Raw genomic sequence first — 27,206 nt, forward strand, 5'->3', positions numbered from 1 at the left:
ATATGGGACTGCATTTGATTCACCCATTCATGGGTTAGAATAGGCTCTGGTGACATCATATTAAACTCAAAGGTACCTTAGTAACTTAAGTAATGTACCTCTGAATCATGGTCTTGTAGTCCATATGTCTTCTTTAGGTAGTGCAGGGTCCTGGCACTTAAAGTATTCTCTTCCAGTAATAAGTCCAGAAGCAAAACTAGCTGGTCTGGTAGAATCTGAAAGTGAAATAAAATAATTAAAATTATATAAATAATAATACAAAGATCAGCAACGAGTTTGACAACAAAATCATTCATTTTTGTATTTCCCAAATTATCTGAACTAACTTGTAACTTGTGATTGTAAATTCCCATGTGTATAGGGCTCTCAAATCCTCCAGTATTTGTTTGTCAAAAATTTTGTATGGTCTCTGATGTATTGTCTTTTTAAGTGTACCAAAATATACAGCTCTGCAGAATGTGCTGGTGCATTATAAGTATATTAATTGAAATAATGTTTAAATAAAGTATGTAACATTGATAAATATCAGCAGATATTACAAAATACCCAAACCACACAAAAGATTTATGTGAAACTCAAAACTACAAAATAAACTGCAAAAATAGTTTTAAAAACCTTGAACTCTGCTAATCATTGTTAACCTTTAAACACCATTCAGTTTTTTTCTATACTAGCATAATAGAGCATTTTACTACTACAAATAAAGGGTAGTAGATGCATGGCATAGCCTTCCATGGGAGGAAGTACTTGGGATTTTTATTCAAATAAAACCCATATAAAGGCATTTTACATTTGTCTGAACTCACGGGATCCCCTACTTTCAATATTTGTGTATGTTCTACCATTACAACAGGACATACAATCTTGAAAGTTTAACCTTTAAAAGGGACAATGTAAGATTTTTTAAACATCTGTTAAATTGTAGGCTAGTAGGCAATTGAGAAGAAATGTGCCATGATAAACAACATAACTGGGAATTATGATGGAAATACAGATACATTTTGTGCCTGTAGGTTGTATTTTGGAGAACGGTGTTTGCAGAGAACTGTAAGTAAAAGCCATTTATGTAGGGCCTGACTTTTTTTTTTAAATGCACAGGGAAAAAAGACATTAAAACAGCCTTGTCATAACATGTCTGCGTGTCACACACTATACTATCTACTGTCACTTATTTGAGAAACTCAAGTGACACTTGCCTATTGTAATTCAAATTGGAACACATCTGCACATATTCAGACCACATAAGACAGCCTTCCATAAACAAATCATTTCATGTAATAAACTCATGGAGAAAACGGCTTCTCGTTGGATTACCCAACTTGCATGTGGATTTCTCCATAAAAGGCGGCTAGAGTTTCTGATAGGAGTTTTTTTTTGTGTGTAGTTAAATGTGGAAGGATTTAGAACACAAGGTTTGCGCTAAATATTAACATAGCACCAACGCATAATTTAACAAACCTAAATATATAGAGAATAAAAAATTGAATAGTTTTAAACAGTTCTTTAAAACATTAGAATCTAGTTTAAATAATAAATAAAACGGAAAAGCAAAGCCTACATGGCAGGCAAAAAAAAATAAACTTATATTTTTACTTTATTACGGTGAATTAAATGTTAATATTGTTGAAAAGTGTATTTTATTTTTTAAGTTTATTTTATTTTTATCCACATATTCACAGCCAGAAAAGTCACATTACACGTCATTCCGTACAAAATTTTATCGGATAGCATAAAAAACAAAATACACAACCAAATGTATGCTTTCAATCTTATAACACTGATACAATGCAAATATCATATTTTCCACACAGTTGTAAAAAAGTGATTGATCACAGTGAATAATTTATTGTTTATTGACAAGGCCCAAAATATGTCAGTTCAAAGAAAGTACAAATCTTTGATCCACTTTACATGATGAAATATTATGGTATCTCTTTATTATAACATTGACAGGGTTATTCAAAGAGTATTCAAAGTGAATTTAAATTTCGAAGCCAGACTAGTCAAGCTGAAAGCAGAGCTGACTTAGCGAAAATTTTTAGTTTGGGCTACTTTGACCTTAAGGTTGAAATCCACTTTGAATTCTCTTTTTGAATGCATATCTCTTTAAATTGGAGAGACTTCAGAAACTGAGACTTCAGTTTTGCAACAAATCATGATTCACTGTTTAGTGAACAGGCTCCTCACTGTAATTCAAACCAAACTTAGTTTTTAGTTTAATTTATGTTCTTATATAGCTTCTATATCAATGACATTCAAAGCAAAAACAGATTAGACTAATCTTACCCGACAGTACATCTATTATATTCACCCCAAAATGACTTTTAAAGTATGTTATCTAAACGAACAAAAGTAAGAAAAAGTAAATATATATATATTAAAACTAGATTAAACTATTAACCATTTAAAGTTAAAACTACTTTAGCATATAAAGATATATTTATTACAAATACAACCACAATCATTTACTGATTGTTGCTCTTACGAGAAATTTCTGCTTGTCATGGAAAAATGAAGCAGGGGCGTTGCTCAGACCAGTACTAACGATGAAACAGATTGCATAAAGCACCTGTGTATCCAAATATATTCAACGTCTATTACATGAAACCCTGTACAATAATCCTCTAGCATCACATCAATCAAGCAGCTGTCTTTATCATATAAAAAAGTAAAACAGAAAAAGAAAAACCAAAAGAATCCCGAATATTTGTTTTGTCCCACAAGAAAGTAACGTTAAGGAACGTTTACAGAATTATCTTACTAATGTGTGCCAAACTGTAGTCACTCTGCAGCAGCTATGTCACTAATTCAGAAAATATCGACACAAAAAGTTTTATCTGAGAAGGTGAAACAACAAAAAAGGATCTATTTAATTCAAGAGGCATCTGTTACATTAGTCACGGTATTACAGTATATTAGAACAAAAGGTATAGAGCGGCAAGGTTGAATACACAGGTTAATGATTCATTACAGAACAGGAAATGAAAAGGTTAAATAAGTCAATGAACTTGTGAGGTTAGGATTTACATTTATGACTTCACAAGGTAGAAGTTTCATCGGTGATTCACTGCAGCAAGTGAATTTTGAAATCTTTAACGTATACTCATAATATATACAGTGAAGCGACCTTTACTGATTAGATGGCAGGGTACCTAAAAATGCTTTAACAAGTGGCATGTGACTCTGTAAGTGTCATCTGAAGCAGACAGGGTAAATCTGCACTAAGTAGTAGTAAAATAAGCAATTGTTACAGAATAATTTTGAATATAAAGGCGAAGATAGCAGTTGACAAACTAACATACGGTAATGAAAAAAAAGAAAAGAAAGAAAGGAAAGTCAAAATACAGTGCCCCCTTCCTACCAAAAAAGAACCATGAGACTAAACCGCTGAGAGGTGGCATAGCTGTGAAGAAATAGTCGTCTTGACCGACACTACAAATATGCTCAACTGTAAAAAAAATGATTTGATACCAACATCTAGACGACTTATTTCCGTCAAAGTTCTAGATTCCAAGACAGTGTCCGTTCATCTGTCTTGCAGCAAGAGAAAGGACCACACACAACTTCCAGATTCTATCTGTCAATCCATATATTACACCAGGACAATTAAAGTCAGGCTCAGACTTTGCACTAAAACACCAAATGCCATTACAAACGGTTGATTACTGACCTTTCCACAGGCATGAAATGTGACACAAGTCTGCGCCTGATCATCCAGGACACCAGCAGCCCCAGTGTGCACTATATCCAGCAGTGGGAATCACACTAATCGAGCTACAGCTGCTACGATGAATATCCCACTTGGTTCAGCTTGCACTTGAATGAAAGCATTGAAAACCTCCTCGGAGGGAAAATGTTCTGTGGTCTAATGCAGCAAGCGATTGATAGTGGCATGTTTTCTATTATTACCCCATTATCACGCTGGGATCTGTGCCTAAATGAGGCATACTTCCTGCCTGATGCCATTTCCTTTTATCCTGCCTGTAGTCTAAAAGAGGATCAATAGGAGCAATACATATGATGTCACTTCAATTTACAGGCACAGCCTCCCCTCTCACTCTCTTTCTCATAGTCCAGATAAATCAATTCTTCCCAAAAATGGTTAGGAAATGCCTACAGCGCTCCTTCTACCAGAAAAGGGTTCTCTGCTAAATTTATCTAAGTTACTACAGCCAGAACTGTTTATACTGAATACAAAAAAAAAAGAAAGAAAAAAAAAAAAGTAAAGAAAAAAAAAATTAAACCATGCAGAAGGTTGGGGGAGAGGAAAACTTAATATATGCTTGCAAATTCTGGCTTCATTTCAATGCAAACAAGGCATGTAACAGAATTAACCCTTTGGCCACTGCAACATATGGTACAGCAGCACAGCAAATTATGTGCAGCAACATTCCATGGCTTCCAAGGGGCAGAGATTATCACATACACAACACAATTTTGGTAGCACTACATTGAACTGAGGAAGGAGAGGTTTTCTTTAAAAATTAGCACACTTGTCCCTTATTTTTTATGGTGAAGCTTTCTTTTAAAAGTTATTTCACAGATCGCCACTCCTAGGTAGCAGAGAACTGTGTATGGATAAGATGAATAGTATGTATCGTATGACTGTATGACTGTAGATACAGCAGAAAGAGTATATATTATCATTCGAAACACGGTCCTATTTTTAAATATGCATAATATCCTATTGTAACGCAACCTACTGTACTGTGTTCCAATTCTATATTTGAAAAGTCGTATGTGAATTAATTTTTTTTAATCGAAAATAAAGATTTATATATAAAAAAAAATAAAAGTTATTTCACAGCATGTAGGTACAGGCACGATTATATATATATATATATATATATATATATATATATATATATATATATATATATATATTTATATACATATATACATATTTATATACATATATACATATATATATATATATACATACACAAACACACAAAGTCCCCAAAACAAGAACAATTTCGCATGCCAAGCCATATAAGAATTATTGAAACAATAAAAATAGAAATGCCTGTAATACTCACTATAATTTAACACCACCCTGGTGTTTTAAAAGCATCACTATTGCAAATCCTAGATTTTTAGTTATTTTTTTTTTTTTTCTCAAAATAAATTACTTTACTATACTAGCATGCAGCACAATTTAGTATTTTTTAAAAGTTTGAATTTGTTGCTAGACCAGCACAATTTGGATTCCTTTTTACAAGATTTTCCATAGTTAATTTGATACTCCACCTCCATTCTGGCGCTGTGAAGGCTGGGCTGCCTGTACATGCTTTCTGCTCAGACGCTCATTAACGTAGATAGAATGAATCCCTTAGATTCCACAATATTTTTATAGGGTTCCACTGCCCCTTTCTGTCTGCACTGAAGGGAAAAAAAAAATCCCAAAATGTGTTTTTCTCTGGCTGTAATGTTGGAAGAGGAGAGGACATGGTTGTGCACTTTTCTATTATATATATATTATATATATATATATATATATAAAAAAAATAAGATATATATATATTTATTTATTTTTACTAAATTTTACCATTAGTAACATAAAATGTTTGATTAATCTATGGAATGAGCACTATAGACTAGCTCAAAATTATATCCTGCACACTATCATTTCACTAGTCACAAAAAATAAGTAAGGGAGGCTTAGCTATGCAAAGTGGCAAAACCTGGATGTTTTTGTATATATAAATGTATTTGTTTAAAACAGCATACTGATCAAAATGAAAAGAATTACACTTTTGTAAAAGGAAAACATCAAGTGCCAAGTTGCCATGAAGACTATTAGGATAGGAAACAGCATCTATACATATTAGGGGACCCTCTCCCCAATTATTAAAACCTATACTGCCACAATATATTTGTATATTAGGCATCATGGTAGATTTACAAAGTACTTATGTTAATATTGTCCTCAATATCAGATTGACACCGGCGACAGTAAAGAAATTATCACAGGACAACTCAATTTCTCTTTTGTAAAAACATTAACATTACACCTGTTCACTACTTGTTCGTTTGTTTCTTTATTTTTTGGACAATGTTTGCCCAAATGTATGGCACTCCTGCATGAACCTGATAAATTTTAAAATACATGAAAATGCAAAAAATAAATAAAAATAATAATAATAATTAAAAAAAATACAAGAAGACAAATATTGGTGTTTGGATTATGTGAGTATGCAGATATGTTAAATTGTAAAACAGCATTTATAAAGGTCAACCACACAACCCTTTCATTGCCACGGGGAAGCACTGGGGTGGAGGGTGGAGGAGAGAGAGGACACTGTAGCATTACAAATAAAAACATGTCTTCCTAATGCTATAGTGCCCTACTAATTTTTTGGTTGTCTGCCACCTGCTTGCAATTAAAAACAAAAAAAAACTTTTACACATATTGTAGTCCTTGCTGCAATGGTCTCTGCAATACTGGTGCCACCTCCTTGACTGATATCATCAATCTTGATGGCCTCAGCCAATCCCATGGTTGAAAACAGAGACTGATTGGGGAAAGTGCCTGTCAGGCAGACAGCCACTAGAAATGTGTTTAAGGGTTAAAACTGCACTTAGTACATTCATTGAGATTGAGTGCCGTTAGTGGTCCTATAAAATTACCACTACATATAGCTTTCATATTTAGGGGCTCAATGTCAGGAGAAAAAGCACGAAGACAGAGGGATGATTTTCAAAGGACTGGAATGTACATGTGTATTCAATACAATAAAGTTAGTAAAGAGTGACACTTAATTAGGATAGTAAAGAAGAGTACAAACAAAGCTGCTTTCTCACATACAAAAACTCTAGGTTACAAGTATAACGGCAAAGAAATTGTGCAAACTCATTCTATAATGGGTCTAAATAGCAGCGATAAAAAGAAAAATGTTCCTTAGGTTGTTCTTCCTTCCACAGGAATGAGAATTACAGTATACGCTGCAATAAAATGAACTTCTTCAGCTTTGAAGCCTAGTATTTAATCTCACAGTACTCTTACCTTCATTTTTTGGGGGTGGGGGGGGGGCGGGGGCGGGGGAGGGGAGGGGCAGGGAGGAAATGGACACTCAAATTTGATATTTCTGTATTTCTGCAAATCCCCATAGTTTGCAGCAAGCTCTGTACAGACCAGAAAGAGACTGACAATTGTTGTCTACCAGCGCATAATGGGTGCAGCAGGAATTTCTGTGAGTCTTTCTACTGTAGAAATCCAGTTAACTACAACTCCCATAAACATTTGCAATGGATCATGTACAGCTGTTTTTTTTGGGGGGGGGGGGAGGAGAGGGAAAGCAAAAACTCAGTGAGAAAGCAGCAGAAAGGGAGGCGTATGGTGTAAAAAAAATAATAATAATAAATAAATAATTAAAAAAAAAAAAACACCCAACGTAACTAACTGTACTCTATCCTATATAATGAACCAGGCATGTGTTAGTGCCAAGGATTTGTATATTATGGTGTCAATGGTAATGCATAATGCCATTCAACAGTGTAGATTTCTATTAAATGTCCGATAAACTATTTAAAAAATTTTACAAACGTAAAGGCGGAGAAAAAATTATAATTGTGTTTCAAACCATTTAAGCGCTGTCAGCTACAATTATAGCTGACAAAGCAGAGAAAACCAGGTGTAGGGAATACTTTGCATTCAGTGAGCCTAAAAATTATTTCTTACCAATCTGAAACGGTCTAAGGGCAACCTCAACCCACACCGGTGAATATAATATTGAAGTGCTCCCAGGCTATATGGTTTGAAAACGTGATTTCGGAATGAATGTTATTTGCTGCCACTATTTTACAGCCACAGTGCATGAAAAGACTCGAAACGCTTTCTGCATAAAAGTAAAGGTCATATACCTTGAGGGACAGAAAGAGAATCAGGCAATTGCTTGCTCAACATATGTCTAAAAGTTACCAAACATCAGTCGTGATAAGTCGAAGAGGACACCATTCTTGCAAGACTTGTTGTAGCTAAGAAACAATTATTGTGGAACAACAAGGGGCATAGGAAGTGACTGTATTCAATATATAATAGCATGGAGCGGCGCAAGCGGCAGCAATTTGTTAAAATCATTTTGAGACATCCACTGAATTTTCTACCCTTAACTAGCCCAGTTTATTTCTGCTTTCTTCCTATTCAGAAGAAGAGGCAGGCCACAAAAAGCGAGAAGACGGTTTTACCATTTTGTATTGTATTCATTTTTTTTCCAGTTTATTTCAATATTATAATGTTATTATCTGACAGCATGTTGAATTTTTGAGCGTGCCTTAATATCTCCATATAGGCACACAGTACACATACAAAGACACATTTTTCTATTTTGTCGAAACCAATTTGGATGCAGAGAGAGCAAGGCATGAAAATGTTATTCCAGTTTTTGCAAAAATAAACTTAACTGAGAAAACGCAAGATCCATAATTCTAATATGTAACTTCAATACTCAAAAATTGCTCACATAGATCCAATCATTTTTTTCATGTTAAATATATACTCAAAAGTCTCATATTATTGTCCATTTTAACACTTACATTTAATTTAAAATATTGTAACAGGTTTAGCAAGACGAACACTGCATTAAAATGTTACCTCATAAGGAAAATGAAATCAATGAGCTGAACAAGTAGATAGATTTCCTTTTTTAGCCAACATGGGTTTACCTTTTTATACGAGATTAATAATACTGGTGGTCAGTAGCTAAAACTGCAATATATTCAATTCAATTAAGTGTAGCCCAACTAACATTATAACTTGTGCCAACAAAACCACCAAGCCACACATGTACCCACCCAAATGACATAGATATCTGTAAACAGCTTTGAAAACCATTATTTTATCTTATGGACAAATTATCAACATCCTTGGAAAAAAATGATTCATTTTCAAGGGGACAAGCAAGAAGAAAATTAAGATGTAGGTCTTCGAAAATTAGCTTTTCCATCTATAACTACTATCTTGTTTTACAAATCAAGGACACGGAGGGTTTCTGCATTGTTCTACACCAAACTTACCAAGGTCAGCTTGAAAGAGAGTTGAAAGTAGAAATACATTTAAAATGTACATGCAATTATTAATGTAAGAAGTACTTCCAAAATTCCCTTTTAATATGATCATGTCACAGCATGCTACCAAACATTGTCTACTCATCTAAGTGCCATCTTCAATGGCTCTCATTCAAAGCACTGGTATAAGGTTGACATTCAACAGCCAGAGAAGAACCGCCATTTTAAGAAAGGTTACTACTATGCATTTCAAGTGAGCAAGGATCAACAGCAAGACGAGATCAGGAATCTCACCACCACATGTACTGCTAAGCTTCCCTGTGCATATCAGTCATTCTCATGTAAGCAAACATAATATGGAACTCTTATTTTAGCCTGTCAATGTAAGATATCGCCATAATGATACTGCTGAAGGCATATAACAGCATAGTCTGATGCTGATTTTGTGGATTGTGTCCAACAGGTATTAAGTGTTTTCAAACTTATATGTAGGTTATAGTGAGCATAATTTTGTCATAGTTTGAAGCATCATAATGAAACTAGACATTATGCTGGGAAAGGCATACACTGGCAGCAGGTTTCATTAGTGCTGCATGATGTTAGCTAGCACATTAGGGAGATCTATATGGATATTATTGCAGGAACCACACATCATAAGCCACCGGATAACAAAATGTGAAACCAATTAGGAGCCATTTTAAAAATATTTAAGGGTCAAGTTTTGATTTCTAGGAACCATGACTTAGATGTCTCAATACATAAGTAATGGTGAGGACCCACCAGAAATAAATGCAGGAACCTTTTTGTTAAGCAATCATATATCAGTATAATGCACCACATATTCTTGTTAAAGGGACACTATTGGCAACAATGAAGCAGTTTTGGTGTATAGATCATGCCCCTGCCGTCTCACTGCTTAATTATCTGCTAGTTATGAGTGACATCACTTTGTTTATACACCCATAGTCACACCTCCCTGCATGTAACTTACACTGTCTTCCTAAATACTTCCTGTAAAGAGAGATCTGATGTGTAAATGTCTTTAATGACACAGTCTGTTTAATTTAGAATTTCTTCTCTCTTGCTGTGTTAATATCTCTCGAGACCAGGCAGGAGCCTCAGTATGTGATTAAAGTTCAAATTACAGACCAGGAGTTAAAGTTAACATCTCATTGAAGGGGGCGGAGCCTGACCGCAAGACGGAGTGGACGTGGGTTCCATGAGCTCCTGTCCGGCGGGCAGGAAAAAGCCGAATACCGCCGGCCTCGAGGCCCGAAGAAGCACCAGGGTGCAATACCCACGTGAGGGGTGCACCACAGAAGCGAGGCATACCACCCTGACGCCCGTAGGAGCCAGGGGCACTGAAATCCGGGTGCGGCCTACCTGAGCTGATACCTGAGCACAGCGCCCGTTCGCCCCGACCTCAGAGCTCCCAAGCGACGCAGCCAGCACCCTACCACCCCCCTTTGGACCGGTGGGGGATATCCCGGTCCCCACTGGCCACTCTGAGCCCACTGAGGGCTTACTGACCATGCAGCAGGCAGGGGAATTAACCCAACGAGACGCAGCCAAGATGGCGGCCCAGCAAAGGCCCAATCCAAACGGAACAAGCTCCCGACCGCCAACGCAGGCACTGGAGGCATTTGACAGGCTGTGTACAAGCTTCTGGACGACGCTGTGCAAACGGGGAATGTCTTATAATCAAGCGGTGAGAGCAGTGGCTAATATGATCCGCCCTGCGGCCCGGCGCCGCCACTATGATCCCCGGCCTCAGCCCCCTAGAGCAGTTCACCAGCTACACAGAGGCAAGCGACAGACAAGGCAGGAAAAGGCGCCAAGAGGCTCGGGCATAATAGCCCGCCCCCACGCTCCCAAACAAGCCCCACATACAAATACATCAACGAATCCAGGCCTCAGAGACCAACACGGCACACGTCTGCCCCTTATGACCACAGTCTCTAACCGGGTCGGAATTCAAGAGTCTACCCCACAGCCTACCGAAGAAGCCGTATCCCACTGCAAAGACACCCCTAAGAGAGCTTCCAACGCCAATCTCCGGGACATCCCCACGCTTATGCTACCGCTGAGGGGAATCGGCTGACCGAGTACCCATTCCCGCAACTGGGACGTACAGTAGATTAAAGGGGTGGCTGAGCGACTGCTGTACCTGCAAAGAGTCCCTACCTTCACGCTGTTGCCATATATCACCTCCCACTCTATAATGAACTTACCTAAACAACTATCATCACTGCCGTTAACAGGGATCGGCTGATCCTGATGCTGGACTTACCGCTAGATTCCAGGGCTACCTGCCAGGGACATAACGCTGAGGGTCCATTGCCAACACTCACGGCTGGCTTACCACATTGCTCGATATTTTACTGACCTGATATCTCTTATTTCTCCTTGTTCTTATCAATACCTGTCTTATACTCATGCTGTTTAGAATGTCAAACACAGAACCAGTGGTAATTAACCTTATCAGAACAAGTATGGTGCATTAATTATTATCATAGGTTATGCGGATGTAAGTCATAGTTTAACCCACCTACTCTTAGTATAACAATGTGCAATCTCTCTCATGTACCATGGCAATGTAACTATGTGTATATCTAAAAAATGGTTGTCCATTATGTTGCGGCATACCAAACTTGTTTGAAATCTCTTGCACCCTAACTGAGCTACTACTCTCCTAACAGCGACTGTATGCATGCTTTAGTTTAACGCAGCGACTTCACTGTGATACAGGAAATATCTAGATAATAAAGCGACGATACTCAACATAAATACCATTGCTAGGCTATAGTTACCAAACCTGTACTTAGCTTGTATTATAAACCAAAAATGTGTGTTTAATCTGATTGCTATACAACAGTTAACCAATATGTGTTTTTTCAACTGTTTGCAAATGCTGTTGTGGCATTATTGACATGCGATTGTAACTTCAAGCACAACAAAAATAAAGAATTAAAAAAAAAACAAAAAAAACAAAAAAAAAAAACATCTCATTGAAAATTAAACAATTTTTTTTCATGCAGGCTGTGTGAGTCACAGCCAGGGGATGTATGGCTAGGGCTGCATAAACAGAAACAAAAGTAACTTAACTCGTAAATGGCAGATCATTGAGCAGCGAGACTGCAGAGGCATGATTTATACATCAAAACTGCTTCCATAAAGAGACACTATATGCACCCAGACTACTGCATCTCATTGAAGAGTGCAGTGTCCATGCCCCTCTTAGTCCTGAAATGTAATACAATGCAGTTCCAGATAAACTGCAATGATTACATTGCAGTACTATGATAGCTTCTAGTGGCTGTCTACCATAAAGTCCCCATGACGTCGGCGCTGGAACCAGGTGAGTAAAGAAAGGTTTACAAACCCTTGAATGCCAGGAGGGAGGGAACCAGAGGGCACTATAGTATAAGGAATACAATCAATCCCTTTATGCTAAAGTTGTTTGGATGCCAATAACATTTCTTTAATCTACATTAATAGTCTCAATAGGTTTCCAGTGTCACACATAAGAAAAAAATAATAGCTAAAAAACATTCCTGCCATAACAAGAGTCTAGAAAACTTTCAAAGCATTATTAATTCAAAGCAGAACATACAATAGCTAGAAAATCCTACTTGAACTGTAGAACTGAACGGCAGATTTTACAATCTTTAATTCATTTTGGTGTAAAATACTGCTATTTAAACAACTTTAAAAAAAAATAGATTACTGTTAAGATTCTAATTGCATTAGAAATCCTTGAACAGTCACTAAACAGCAGGTTAAAGTCGATAATAAGAGTAAAAATGAAAAACAAATTTAAAAGAAATAAAGTGTGATAATACATTTGCTATATGTAAGCCATTACAGGTTTGTCAGAAAAAAAAAATACTTTATTTCTCATTTCTAATTTTCTATTTTCCATATATCACAATTTGCATAGGAATTATTTTTACATGTGTTCATTAACATACAAATCCTATTTCCCATTAAAATAGAAGAACAAATATCTTTGAATATTATCAAGCATGGCTCTACTGCAAAGTACCATCCTATACATCTTTGAGACACTTTTGGTGTGTTGCAAACTGCTTGAAAAAAATGTGCCAAGATAAAGAAAAAAACAATATAAAACAAAATAAAATATAACATACGCTTTAAAACTTACAATTAAATTGTGCTGCTGTAGTAGAACACAAAACTGAGAAAAACTGATCATCACATTTGCAACAAAGAAATTTGATTTCATGATATTCTAAGGCTTATAATTATAAAACAACAGCAATAAATGGGAAAAAACTAAATAAAAAATAAGGCAAAAACAGGAGAATGTTTGTAACATAGTAAACAGTTCCACTGCACTTTGTAATATAAAAAGTGCACATTTATCTGAAACTGTTCTGCTACTGTACTGATTTTATCTTCAGTGTAAACAAATACTGAAATATAATAAACTAATAAACATCTTGGGTATTGTAAGATGTGCATACCGTTTAAAACCCATATTTCCTCACACATTCACCTCCGTTTATGCTGACTTTTCCAGCAATTTGCCTTTAAGTACACATATACACAAGGCTATACTTTCATATTGGCATTTACAAGTATTTAAAAATGATCTAGCATAGAATAATCCAAAATATAATAAACAATTTGTTGAATACTCTTTATTTGACAGGCGGAGAAAAGAAGAATTTTCATTTCTATTTTGACAGCACTGTCCATGCAGACATCCTATTATCCAGATTCCACAGAAAAAAAATCCACAAGCAAAAACGGTTGCAAAGGTTTTAAAAAACATTAAATAGTGTGAATACGAATGACTAAATCATTGTTTAAATACACAAGTAAACGCAACAACAGCACAAACATTACTAAATACACTACTCACCTTTTTAAAAAAAAATCTCTGATCTTGTGCTTCTATACTCCTCACCTGGTTTGATCCCACCTGGCATCAGTACAGGGCTGTTCTCAATAGTCTTGGATCACACAGCCACCCCCCTCTGCCTTGCACCAATCAGGCTGCAGGCCTGCACATGCCCTATCTTTACAATACTTTACCGGTTTTCATTTTCCAGCCTATAGTTGTCCTTTATTGTAACTGTGTCTGAAGACTTTGTTGTTTCAACCATCAACTATCACGCTGCAATTACATTAATGAAAATAATTCACTGCAACCTTAACCCATTTGGTGCTGGAGAAAAATTCTACGCTTGCAAAATAACCTTACTTTCTCTACACTTTTGAAGGATATTAGCCCACTGAAAAGTGATGTTTAAACCTATACACTGCCACGTCTACAACAACTTAAGTCCTATTATCTTGAAAAAATTATGCTTTATAAAGAAAAGTGTTGTTGTCCCCTTGGAAAAAAACAAAACATGTTTTGTTTAGATTCATTGCCAACCGAAAACCTGCAACCTATTATATCTGATCTTGGGAAGATGTCACTAAAGGTCTTGCCACGCAACGGCAGTTTAGAATTATAAAAAAAATTAAAAAAAAATAAGTATGAAAAGTCAGTTTGCTTTTTACACAGTACCATCAAATGATCTACGATATCATTTATGGATGAGTCAAGAAGGAAAGCATAAAATGTCCAATTTATATAAAAAAAAAAAAAAAAAAGCATTTAAAAGAAATATTTTTAAAAATCCCTAAACAGTCTCCATTTGCAAAAATTACACATTATTAGTTCTGAGAGTCAGCCCCTTCAAATATCACGATACTGTTTTATGGTTTTTCATGAATAAATACAGAAATAAAATATAGGTTTGCCGAGAGAAAATTAGACAGTCTTTTTCTTATTTAGACCACAAAAAATATTGTTTTCAATCAGCATTATTTGGGCTTTGAAGAAAGAAAACTAGCAATTGTATCTTGCCTAACCAAATTGAAGAAATCTATTTATTTTATAAAAATCCAAAATAGAATCACAATTTAGTATATATACTACAAATCTTTTTGCTAAAACCGAGTCCTTCCTCCCAGTATTGGTGCAACCCAAAAACAAAACAATCCACAGCACATTTTACACTAATTCTTTATACGAAAATAGTCATTAACTAACACACACACTCCTCTATTCCATTAGCTAGTTATTCTTGCAACAATAAATACCCATAGTACTGAGTTCTATCCAGAAAGGTCTGACATGGACTTATGTTTGTAATAGCATAAAGTAGGTATCATGGAGAAAATCATTAGTTACTCACAGTTGGGAAGTCAGATACAGTAGGTGCAACTTGGCCCTTCTGAAACTGAGCCAGGTTGACTTTTCAAGTTGTGACAATTCAGTCACATGCTGCTGACAGCCTGAAATAAACAGTCATACAATAGAATCATAGCTAGATGATTCTTTACATACTCACCTGTCTATCTTCTAATCTACATTGCCTTCCTCGTGTGTTCTTATGACTCACCTTCTCTAGATTGTAAACCTGTTAGGGCAGGGACCCCAATAACCTTGTCTCTTGCTAACATTTGTAAGAATGGTCTTATTTCCGTAATATCCTCAAACTAAAATTGTAGTGTTGCAGAAAATGTTTGTGTAATATATATATATATACCATGATAATAGACCTCTTTTTTTTTCCATCCAATACATTTCAGTGTTTTTGCAATTGACTGACAGGGATCTTGTCCAGCCCTATGAACATTCGATGGTGCCATCGAATACTACCCTCTGTGTCACTGGCTCACACTTTAACTGTACTGCTCTTTTCCTTAGGCTAACTTCATTTCCGTTTTTGAGTATCCAAGATATAAAACAAAAAAACAAAAATCACCTTACTGTTTTCCGTAAAACATGTCTCACCATCCAAAAAAGACTTTAATCCTGAAGCCAAAACATGTCATATTTTATACAATAGACATCTGCTCTTACTTTTTACTCTTAACTAATTTTTTACTGCCACGCCACATGTGCAATTATTTTACCTCTGTCTGTGCATGTAGCATTATAACTAAAGAAAGGATAGTAAGAACTTAATACTGTCTGTGAAGGGGGGGAAATCCTGTCCCCTCTGGCATATTTAGGATTAGTATGATATGACTGCTTCACTGGACGAGTTTGTATTCTTTGGCAGTGAAATACATTCTGGATTGGGTAAGTGATGTTAGGTGGAGGCCATTCTAGACCAGTGCCACGTTTCATGGTTGCCAAGTAACCAGTGAACATTACATACCCACCCAGGCAGCAGACACAAATAATAAAAAAACAATATGAAAGGATTAATGCGGCAGGTGTGGTATTGTGCCCATTTTGCTAAATGCTACATTGCACGGAAAAGGAAAGGAGCAGCTGAGTTCACAAAGAAGCATGAACAAGATTTAGATTGTGTTCCCAGCCCTCGCAATACTCACTGGGTATTTACATGCATACTGTACAGTACAATGGACATGTATGGAAATGTCAAAAAGCATTTGTGTAACCAGAGAATTATTCAAACACACACCAAAAAAAAAAAAAAAAAAATACATAGTTAGGGAACAGAATAGCAACATGTTAAACTATGATTTTTCAGAAGACCTTCAGAGATGTAATCCGGTACATATTATTAGTACTACTATACTATAAAATATTATTGTGAAACTAGATTTAAATGGGAGAAATTAGTCTTAAAAATCTGCATCTTGGTCATTTAAATTTGTTTGTCTACAAGCGCTTTTAGTGACCTACCCAGCGCTTTTTTAAATTACAGGAAAAACGAAAATAAATTCTTATTTTCATGTCCACGTAAAAGCGATGAGATTTTGTTTTGCATACGTATATAATGCATATTGTTAAATGTACATTGTTAAATGTACAGTCATATGCATGCCTCTTTTGCTTTTATAATCTGAATTAGTAATAATTGAGGATAATGCCATATTATAAAATAAAGCATTACAACTCATCCTCAGGGTAATTAAAACAAATTACTAAAAAAATAGAAAAAATCCTTAATTTAAGTACTGACCAAGAATGTATACATACAGCAATCTCTTATGCTTCAATAATGTTACGATAGTTGCAATTTAACCTTTTTCTAATGAAGGTTCACTACAAAACACCACTTTCCACATTGCAATTGCTACCATTGGGCACATCACACAGAGATTAATGTATATCTCTCAACCTTTCTGTTTTCAGATATATGGAAGTTTTAAAGAATGGAAATAATGTGTAAGAGTTTTTTTTGGAATTTATGAATGTACTGCTCTATTAATTCAGGGAGGGCCTGCACTTGTCCATCACATCAGCAGGGTTCACCCTGTACATTCACTATTGTAAGTAGACAGACTAATTGATTGAGACACCTCTGTTTTCCTTTCAATTTAAAGTAAGTACCATCACTACTACACATCAATCTTATATGGTATTCTTACTGAATTTCAAATAAGAAGATTCAGTCATAAACATTCCATATTCACAGTTCGCATGAAACAAACTGTGTTCAGGTGACACAGCCCTCCGTCTCTGTATAAAACCATTGCTTAATCATTTTACTCTTTTCAAACTAGTATTTAATACATTCGGTACATGCATAATACATTTCTCAAGGAAATAATTCAAAACAAGACACCTTTCAAAGACTCTGGTAACACACATTTTCAACACAAACAAATACATAAATAAAGGCAATTATGTTGCAATTATTCATACAATGTAGGTTTAGGGGACATCACCTTAAAGTTGAGTGTAAAACAACTCCTCTTAACCCCTTAAGGACCAAACGTCTGGAATAAAAGGGAATCATGACATGTCACACATGTCATGTGTCCTTAAGGGGTTAAAGAAAAGGTGAATTAGTGTCACAGCTAATTCCAACCCGAAAATAAAAATCCTTTTACATAATTAATATGTCCTACCTTTCTCTCTCATTAGAGATTTTGCCTTTTAGCTGAAAGATGCAAGGTGAATTGTTAGTGTAGGACTGCCTTGGTGTGGCAGGTGAGCTTACACTTTAATGGCCATTGGAGTAATACTAAAAGCCTCCAGTTATTTAAATGTGCATAGGGATTTGAGATAGTGCGCAAGTAACGTTTTGTCTTTGTTTTTTATTGTATGTATTGGGGCTGATGTGTACAATAATCAAAGCTGTCACCGAGGAGCAGTGGGAGTTTGAGAGCTGAGATTAATTTTGTATATTTGTGTATCCTACCTTTCAGTCTGCATAATATTAATGTAATATTTATCCTTTGTATAGCTTAGTATTCAATTAATTAATTACATTGTTATCCTTGGCTTTGTTTACTGTATGACTTGAATCACCATCCAGTGTGTTAAAACATGCAAGCTTTAACATAATCTCGAGAAATAGCTAACAAAAAACAGTTATAAGACAACTTTCATAAAATATGTCTGATAAGAATCATACATAGTTGGCTGATACAGAATAATCCCTTACACAAAGGCAACATAATCAATCTGGCAAATTTTAATGTGAAAAAAAAAAAAAGAAATTCAAGCCTCATATTTGACTCAATAACTTTTGAAAACACCATAAAACCATAGTGTTTCAAAATAGTAAAACTTATCACAACAATTATTTTGTCAGTGAAAGTACAGTTTGTGTGTGAAAAATGCAAAAAACTACATTTTTACTGACAATATCATTGTTGTGATACGTTTTACTGTTTATAAACACTAATATTTGTATTTAGCGAAGTCTCACAAGTAAAACCGTACCCCCATGTACAGGTTTTATGCTGTCCTGGAAAGTTACAGGGTTAAATATAGGGCTTGCGAGCCAAATTCTCTGGACTTTCTGCCTGGGTTGTCTGGCAGGTCCCTCAGAGTGTAATTAATAAAATGATTTAATTATGTAAAAACATTATATAAATATATAATACATTATTTATATTTATTTATATATAGATAGATACATACATACATGTATTTATAATGTCATTCTAAATGTATTTTGAATTGAATATATATCAAAATATAGTTAGAACAAATTAAAACCGGTACATGTATTTTTTCAATTTATTTGTATTGTTTTTTATTTACTCTTTTTCAATTTATTTTTCAATTTATATATATATATATATATATATATATATATTTGGGAGTCTAGCCAACTCCTTGGTTTTGCACCCCTCCCTGTTACAGGTGCCTCATCTCAGGTCCCTATTTAGCCTTGTACTGCAGAGAGCCTCAGATGGAATTTTTTCCCAAGTAAGTGGTTAATCTCATAAGAGCAGACAGACTGTGAGAGTAGGACCTGCCAAAGATGGGGTACATTGACGTTGTGGCAGGCTTATGCAATGTATGATCATATAATGTAACTAAATCCCCATTTTTTTGCCTAGATTAGGTGTTTTTAAAAAAAACTTTTACAAACTAATAAAATCTGTCAACATTGAAGTTGCTGTTTAGTGGATAGGAGAGTGCGCTGGATCTTGTGTATTGTTTATTGTATATATATATATATATATATATATATATATATATATAAAATTAACATCATTCTAAGTGTATTTTAATATTAATATATACATGTGTATATAAAAGTACTTAACTCATATTATATATATATGATCTAAGTGCTTTTTATTTAATTTAAAAACTAAAGTTTTATAACTTTTTTAACTTTTAAAAACTTTTTTACAGGCATGAGGTGGAGCTCCCAGGCAGACCCCAGGATCGCGACTACCGTCTATCCAACCCTTTACTGGCATTGCTATTATAAACAAAATAGCAACTGGTTTATTTCAAGCATTGGATCACAGCACTTAGACTACACTAGCTGTTATCAGCTTTGAAAAAACAAATACTATAGAGAAAAAACAAACAAAAAAAAAACTGCTCCCGGCAAGTCTATTTAGCAGATTATGTTTGTTTATATCAGAAAATTTTTAGCAAGAGACATAACACAACAGGTATTACACATGTAAAGATATCCAATATTTTATTCAAATTGATTTTATTTTAATTTTGGTAGCATCAATGCTACTGTATTTTCCTACATGTTATATATATGAAAAATGAAAATAAAATAATCAGTACATTAAGCTCACCTCATGTATAGAGGGGAAGGGTTAATACATTTAGAGATGATTTGTGAGTCTCTAACAGGTAATGAGACCAGAAGCTTTAATGGAGATAAATTTTCGAGTCATATATGTCACAGAAATTCGAGATGATAAAATGCTTTTTTCAATTTAAGTTAGACTGATGTAGGAAACTGAGAAAAAAAATATTGAAGGAATGTAGGTCACATAGCACAACTTACAGGAGGCAATTACTGCTCAGTAAATGATATGATCATTTAAAGGAACACTCCGTGCACCATAACAGCTTCATTGAAATTAAGTGGCCAAACTGGTCAAAACAGGTCACCTAAATGTTAAAATGGACATGCCATCAAGAAATATTTATAAATAACAAAGGCAGCTTCTGGGAGACGGGGAAATTCATTTATACATTAGAATAATCACCAGTAAATATATGTTTTGAAATATAAACTTAACATCATAGTAGAGTTAAAAAGTCTAAGTAATGTACACCGTTGGCATTTTGAAGTGGAATTTCTAAATAGCAATGTGGTGAGCAGGTGACCAGTTATCTCTGGTTTTGCTCAAACCACTTGAAAGCGATTTTACCAAGATACAGGGGATAGCAGCTGCAGCCAAATGGTATAATAACCACTACAACCGGACGAGGTGGTTTTGGTGCCCACGCTGCCCTCTAAGGCAGATCCCTGTTTCCCCACTGTTTAAAGCAAATTAAAGCCTCCATTTCATAAGCTTTCAAAATTATTCAATATGGTTGGGAAAAAAATCCAAATAATTTATCTACAAAAATTCCCATAGACTTGAAAGGTGACTTTTGTAGATAAATCACTTGGAAACTTTTGTAACGGTATTGAATCATTTGCAAAGCTTTTTTAAAATTTAGGCCTGGGTCTGAAGAATTTTATTCAGTAAGACTGTTCTGTCTCCAGTTTAATATTTTCAATGAAAACAGGCTCAGTATCTCTAGATTTCATAGTAAAGTGCTTGACAAACTGAATGTACACAGTGCACAATGTATCACAATTATTATTAATGTAGCTGGCTCCTTTCACTGAAACGCACACATATGCAGGAACAGATGCAGTTAGGAAATTCTCTGTGCATTGAAAATGGAAGACAGAATCATAATTTATATTTATGGCAAAGCTCATTAGTATGATTTGTACCTGTCCCTTCTGGGATTACTCAAGCCAGACACAGTACACAAGATCTCACATGCCGGGAATCCTGGAGTCTGATTTATAGTGCTAAGTGGCCTTAAAGAGATACATTTACATTTCAGCCACAATAAAGAAAACTGTTTATGCTCATGGGGAGCGTCTTGTACAAATAGGGATCAAATACCAGTTGGGCTTTAGAGAAAGAACAAATACACACACACACACACACACACAAGAAATACTGCAAATAGGATCCAGTAGCAATATTACCAACAAACACATATATCACGGCAAATGGGAATAGACAGGTTCAGAATGGAAGAGTCAGGTTTAAAATATTTGAATCTTATCATTTATACAGCGTCAACATATTACGCTGCGCTTTACAATTTTAAAAGAGGAAATCAAACAGGAGGTAATTGACAACCATAATAATATTTGCACAACCGAGATGAATACATCGCAGAGAACAATCTATGCAACTGCAGTCTACTAAAGCATATTGATTTTTCAGAGCACTGCACCATGTAGGTTTGTAGACATGCGGAAGTTTAACACACATTAAAGGGACACTCCAGGCAACTTTAATGAAATGGATAGATTTTGGCTTCATTATAATATGCTGCACATTTTTTGCATACTCAACCCTTTATAGATTCCTCATGTCAGAAAGACTTTCTCATCAAAAGTATGCACACAGATCCTCCTCAACAGCACTGAGTAGGTGATTTATAATCCACAACCTGGCTGCAGACAGTAAGAGAAACTACTAACAGGTAGTGACATACTTACAATATGGATCCCTGGGTGTCCTCTCCTTTTAATGCAGGCTGGTTAGTTATTCACATCCTCCAGTACTGTCAGTGGCTGGAGTGATGGCTGTGGCTAAAGAGGCAGGATTCTTGTGCATGATTATGCAAAACATTAATTTATTTTGGGCAAAAACTATAAAGAAAAGAGATGGGCATGCAAAAATTACAGCATATTAATGAGGCCAAAACCTATGAAATGCAATAAAGTAGTATTGGCGCCCGAATGTCCTGTTAAAATATCTACTGGTCTTGTTACCTTACAATTTAGCAGACTGTTGTAATTTAAAATATGAGTTATAGTTACTAGTCAACCAGTAAATTCTAAAAGTGGAGCAATTAGTAGGATTATGTTTTATATATGTATAAAATGATTGTTCAATGCCTATATATATATATATATATATATATATATATATATATATATGCGCCTCTATCTAATTTGCACAGATGATTACAGTCTTAGACCGAAAACTCATCATTGAGGTTTATAAATAGACCCCTAAGGCATTTTATGGGATAAGACAGAATGTCAAGTGCTGTACTGTTTAAACCTGGACTTGACTGAGAGTCAGTTTACAGAACCCTGATCTTTCTGCTTACATGTTATACATGGTTCAAATAAAAAATGAGGACATATTTCTGAACCAGCACAGTAAATGTCCATTGTCACAAGAGTTGCGAATCACAATAGACGGATATTTGAAATTGACAAGAACTTAAACACATTAAGTAGAAACAAAGTTAGAAAGTAGGAATTCAAAATTGCTGGAAATGTCCTCCTTGTCACCTTCATCACGTTGACCTTATCTGCAGCTGGACTAAGTAAAACAAGCATTCCTTGTCTGCAAATCAAGTGATTTTATATATTTCCATACTGGATTAGCACAGGCAGTGCCGACATAATATTACACATTATACCAAACTATTTTAGCAGAGGATACATATTTCAATGTAGAATATAAAAATGTGTTTCTGTACTAAGCAGTGAATAGTTGCAAGTCGATTATTATATATATTAAATTATAGCCCCCACTAACATTGCACCTTGAAGAGTTCACTAAATATTATTCTCCCCTGAATTTAAGTGGGACAGGGAAATAATATCATTCTATACATATAAATTACTGTTTTATAAAGATTACTTTGCCCCAAATACCACGCTTGGGCACCAGAAGCAATTATTGTATGCAATAAACGGTTTAAACATTTCTTGCTTTTATAACATAAGGAATTAATATTTCTATATCAGGGATTGATCTGGGATACAATACACCATATTCATACAATAGTCAACATATCATACAATACTTTATAAATGCATTAGGAACCTTTTAAAATGTGAAAACCTTTTAGGAAAGTGGCCTCCTATTTTATTAATCTGCTAGTCCTGTGTTCTTTTACAATGTACTATTGGAGGTAGTTGAGGTAGTAACACATTAAGGACTCAATTTAATCTTTTCGAATACGCTTTCAAATGATATGATAGAAAACATTTTCCAATAATTTATCTACATAAGTCACCATTGAAGTTTATGGGAATTTTTGTAGATAAATCATTAGATAAATCATTAGACTGCGATCATTTCAAAAGCGTATCCAAAATATTAAATAAAGCCTTAGATAGATTTGCTTGACACCATGTCATGCATACATTTTAATATATTAATATATTATAATATCAATGCATATATCAATATAAAGTATAAAAGTATATTATTGTAATTATATTTATTAAATATTATTAAAAATATTAAATATTAAAAACAAAATATTTTGAAATAATATAATGTATAATAATTTGAAAAGCTTATCCAAAAATATTAAAGTGAGACCCATTTTAGCAATTCTCTCTTCATTGAGGTACCACTGAGAACCTCATTCTATTCATCCATCATGTAAATCAGTATAACAGTTTGTACGCTTTTATGAAGAGCAAAAATAATGATGTACTGACGTCTGTAAAAGACAGGCTGAAAAGTAAAAAATCACTTCTGCAAGTTCCTGATCTCTGCAAAATATTACAGAATATATTTTAGATACTCCATTGCACACTTTAACATATTATTTTCAGTTTACTAAAGGTGTAACTTTTCAGGTGTACAAATATAGATCATCACAGGAGATGCTCATTCGTCTGATTAAATAAATAAACAAATAAGTAAATAAAACAGTATAAGCATTCAAGCTCACCGGCTTTTATAGCATGAGTTACTATGTTGGGGATTTAACACAGACATAGCAGATTACTGGCAGTAAGTATTGTACGGCCAGTAAAAGAGATGGCAGCAACTGCATTTGTACAACCATTCAGATCACCATGTGAGTATGGACGAGCAAAGGAAGAATATTAATGTCGGGATGAATGTATGTCAACAGTTGCAAGATCAAAGGACTTATAAATGGAATAGAGTTAGGTTACACACTGACAGTTCAAAAATATTACTTCCTTTCATCCACACATTTACTCACATTTTTGTCACTGTACTTCCATAAACGCTTGTTGAAAAAACCTATACTGTGCATGGACTAAAAACTAAAGGGTCAAAAGACAGCATATAAATCAGTTTGGGTAGGATTAGGATGCATGCTATATAATTTCCACAAATACGGTGTGACATTATCACTAGAGATTGAATACTGTAGGAGGTTCTCATTAGCCCAGGTGTTCTACTGCTGGGACCTATGTTCAACAAAACAAGAACATATTTCATCATTTTAATGGTTGCTTTTCATGTAAATTATTCATTGTCAAGTGTGCCGGAGGGTTGAGAACAATGCACTGCTAGTTCACCTAGTAATCATAGGGCTTATGTTTGTAACAACATGAATGTGCATGAAGAAAGCATTGAAGGATGTTCATTTACTAGATTTTCCTAGAACAATCCATATTGTTTTCCAAAAATGAATATATATGTATGTTAATGGGACATAATTTAGCACAGTAAAAAATTTATAGAATGTTTCTGCCAGGTTCTAGATCGGTTTTACAGCTGGGTTCAGGATAGAAGCCATGAGAAATGTTGTCGGGGGGCGGAGCCTGACCGCTGAACAGATCAGACGTGTGTCGTCTGAGCTCTGGGATCTGGGCCAGAGAATCGGAGCCAACTCCGTGCCACCAGCAGCCACCGACCCAAACTGACTCCCAAACTGTCCACAAGATGAAGGGGCACACGGCGATACCACTCACGAACCGGTACGGCACTGGAGTAACCCGATTAGGGCCTGGGGCCTATTTGAGCTTGAGCCGGGGAGAGACGGCCGCTCCCCCGGGTCTCCGAACGGCGTCCTGCTGTCCCCCCTCCCCTTGGACCGGTGGGGGTTATCCCGGTCCCCACGGGCGACCACCGCAGACAATAGATAACTGTCGAGCCCACACACGAACCCAGCAGCAGAACACAGCCCAGTGGCATTCCAAGATGGCGGATAGCACGCAGCCACATGGATACACAAAGAGCAACTCACCACGATATGCGGGGCTACCCAGGCGGCAGAGCCAACTTACAGGCTTCACAAGTCACCAAGACAAGCCAACAACACACCCTAAGCGGCTACAAGCACCGGCAAGGGAACACGAGCGGAGAGACCAAAGGCGGGAAAAGAGGGGGTTCCCCCCGGGTACCCATGACGCACGGACCATGCGACCTCGCCATGCAAGCCTATTCAAGCCGGAGACATCTAGAAGCCTTTACCCCAAACGTCAACCACAGGCGTGGAGCACCCGAGGGCACAGAGGGAGACTCCACACGGGAACCCTCGGCAGCCCCTACACGGAAAAGATCGCGACCCTCGTCAGAAGCACCCGACACCGCGATCCACTGAAGCAGGCCCCCAGGATGACCCAGGGCCCCGAGGAGGGCTTACTGGAACTCTGCCACTGGGCCTACTGCAGCCATCTATGCCCACTCCCAAGCCGAGGCATCGGCTAACACTGAACGCTACCTCTGAACTCTATGATGGACACTTGAAACGCTGCTCCAGACCTACACACACAGAAACAACAGTCGGAACCCACGGACCCACATACACCCTAATTCACCTGTCAATTATGCAGCGCAACCAGTAGGTAGTGTAACTCACAACCGCATAACATGACACAGCACCAGGCAGACGCATACTACCACAGACGATACTACTGCACACAAGCCCTGACAAACACCCCTATAACAACGTGTAGACCTCCACACACTTCAAGGTGGCACCCGAGGCAGACCAAGCTAGAAATCAACCGTTCAGTCCAAACGACGCATTAGAGACCAAACATTAACGCGACTATAGCCTGCAAACACTAAACCTGATTAAGCTGACTAAGCCTTGATTAAGCCTGCAAACACTTAACTTGACTAAGCTGGACAAACACCAAAGAAGCAAATTGTAATTCTAAGCTATGCCTGTATTACACTTAAACATTATCATTATATAAAAATTGTGCAGACCTTCTATGTGCCATATGTAAAATGTACGGTGACATTGTGCTTGTGACTGCTGGTGTGGCACCACAGCTCTTTTGTGACTCCTTGCACACAAAAATAAAGAATAAAAAAAAAAAAAAAAAAAAAAAAAATGAGAAATGTTGTCCATGTTGATAGTAAGAACTTTGCCAAATTGCTTAAAAGTGGATAACCATAGTGGCACACCATTTCTATATTTCAAAAAGCTTTTCTTATGGGAGCAGAGCTACCTGCTGAAGAACCAAACATCTGAGCATCAAAGCTCAAAAACTGTAGACTTTAGAAGAATGTATCCAAAAATTGCTACCAAAAGTATAGGGAAAAAATCACAAGAGGATAAAGCGAAACCTGGACAAGATATCCAATCTATCTATTTCGGAGCAACCTAGGGTGTAAATTTTTTCGCAAGGGCACAGCTAATGGGGCGAGTAAACGTTAACAAAGAAAAGGCAGTTCTTCAACAATCTTAATGCTTAGTTGAACTGCTTATCCAACAAATTAGGCAGTCCCATGTAGATGTGGCATCCAAGACTACCCATAGACAAGCCAAAACCATAACTGAATGGAGTGTTTTACCTTGGGATGTAATAAGCATCAGATAAAGCACTAGGAGAAGTGTTTCCACTTCCCCCTCAAAACGTTGCTGATAAGAAACAGATCTGTAGATGTGGTGTGGAGTAAGCTACCTCAGTTATCTGAGCATTCTGGCCTGAAAATCTATGGGGGAGGCAGCTATGTTCATCGACACAAGTTTCTTAAGCCTGCCACACAATGGT

At 36.0% G+C, this 27,206-nt stretch overlaps 1 protein-coding gene across 1 annotated transcript in view; it reads right to left on the reverse strand.

Annotated features, from left to right (window-relative positions):
* AOPEP (aminopeptidase O (putative)) overlaps nt 1-27,206 on the reverse strand; it is a 579,895-nt gene that overhangs the window by 40,037 nt on the left and 512,652 nt on the right. The window contains exon 14 of the mRNA XM_063454969.1: nt 99-215. Within this exon, the coding sequence (XP_063311039.1) occupies nt 99-215 (117 nt within the window). The remainder of the gene's footprint in view (nt 1-98; nt 216-27,206) is intronic.

This window comes from Pelobates fuscus, chromosome 5 (genome assembly GCF_036172605.1).
Source record: "Pelobates fuscus isolate aPelFus1 chromosome 5, aPelFus1.pri, whole genome shotgun sequence".
Lineage (NCBI taxonomy): Eukaryota > Metazoa > Chordata > Amphibia > Anura > Pelobatidae > Pelobates > Pelobates fuscus.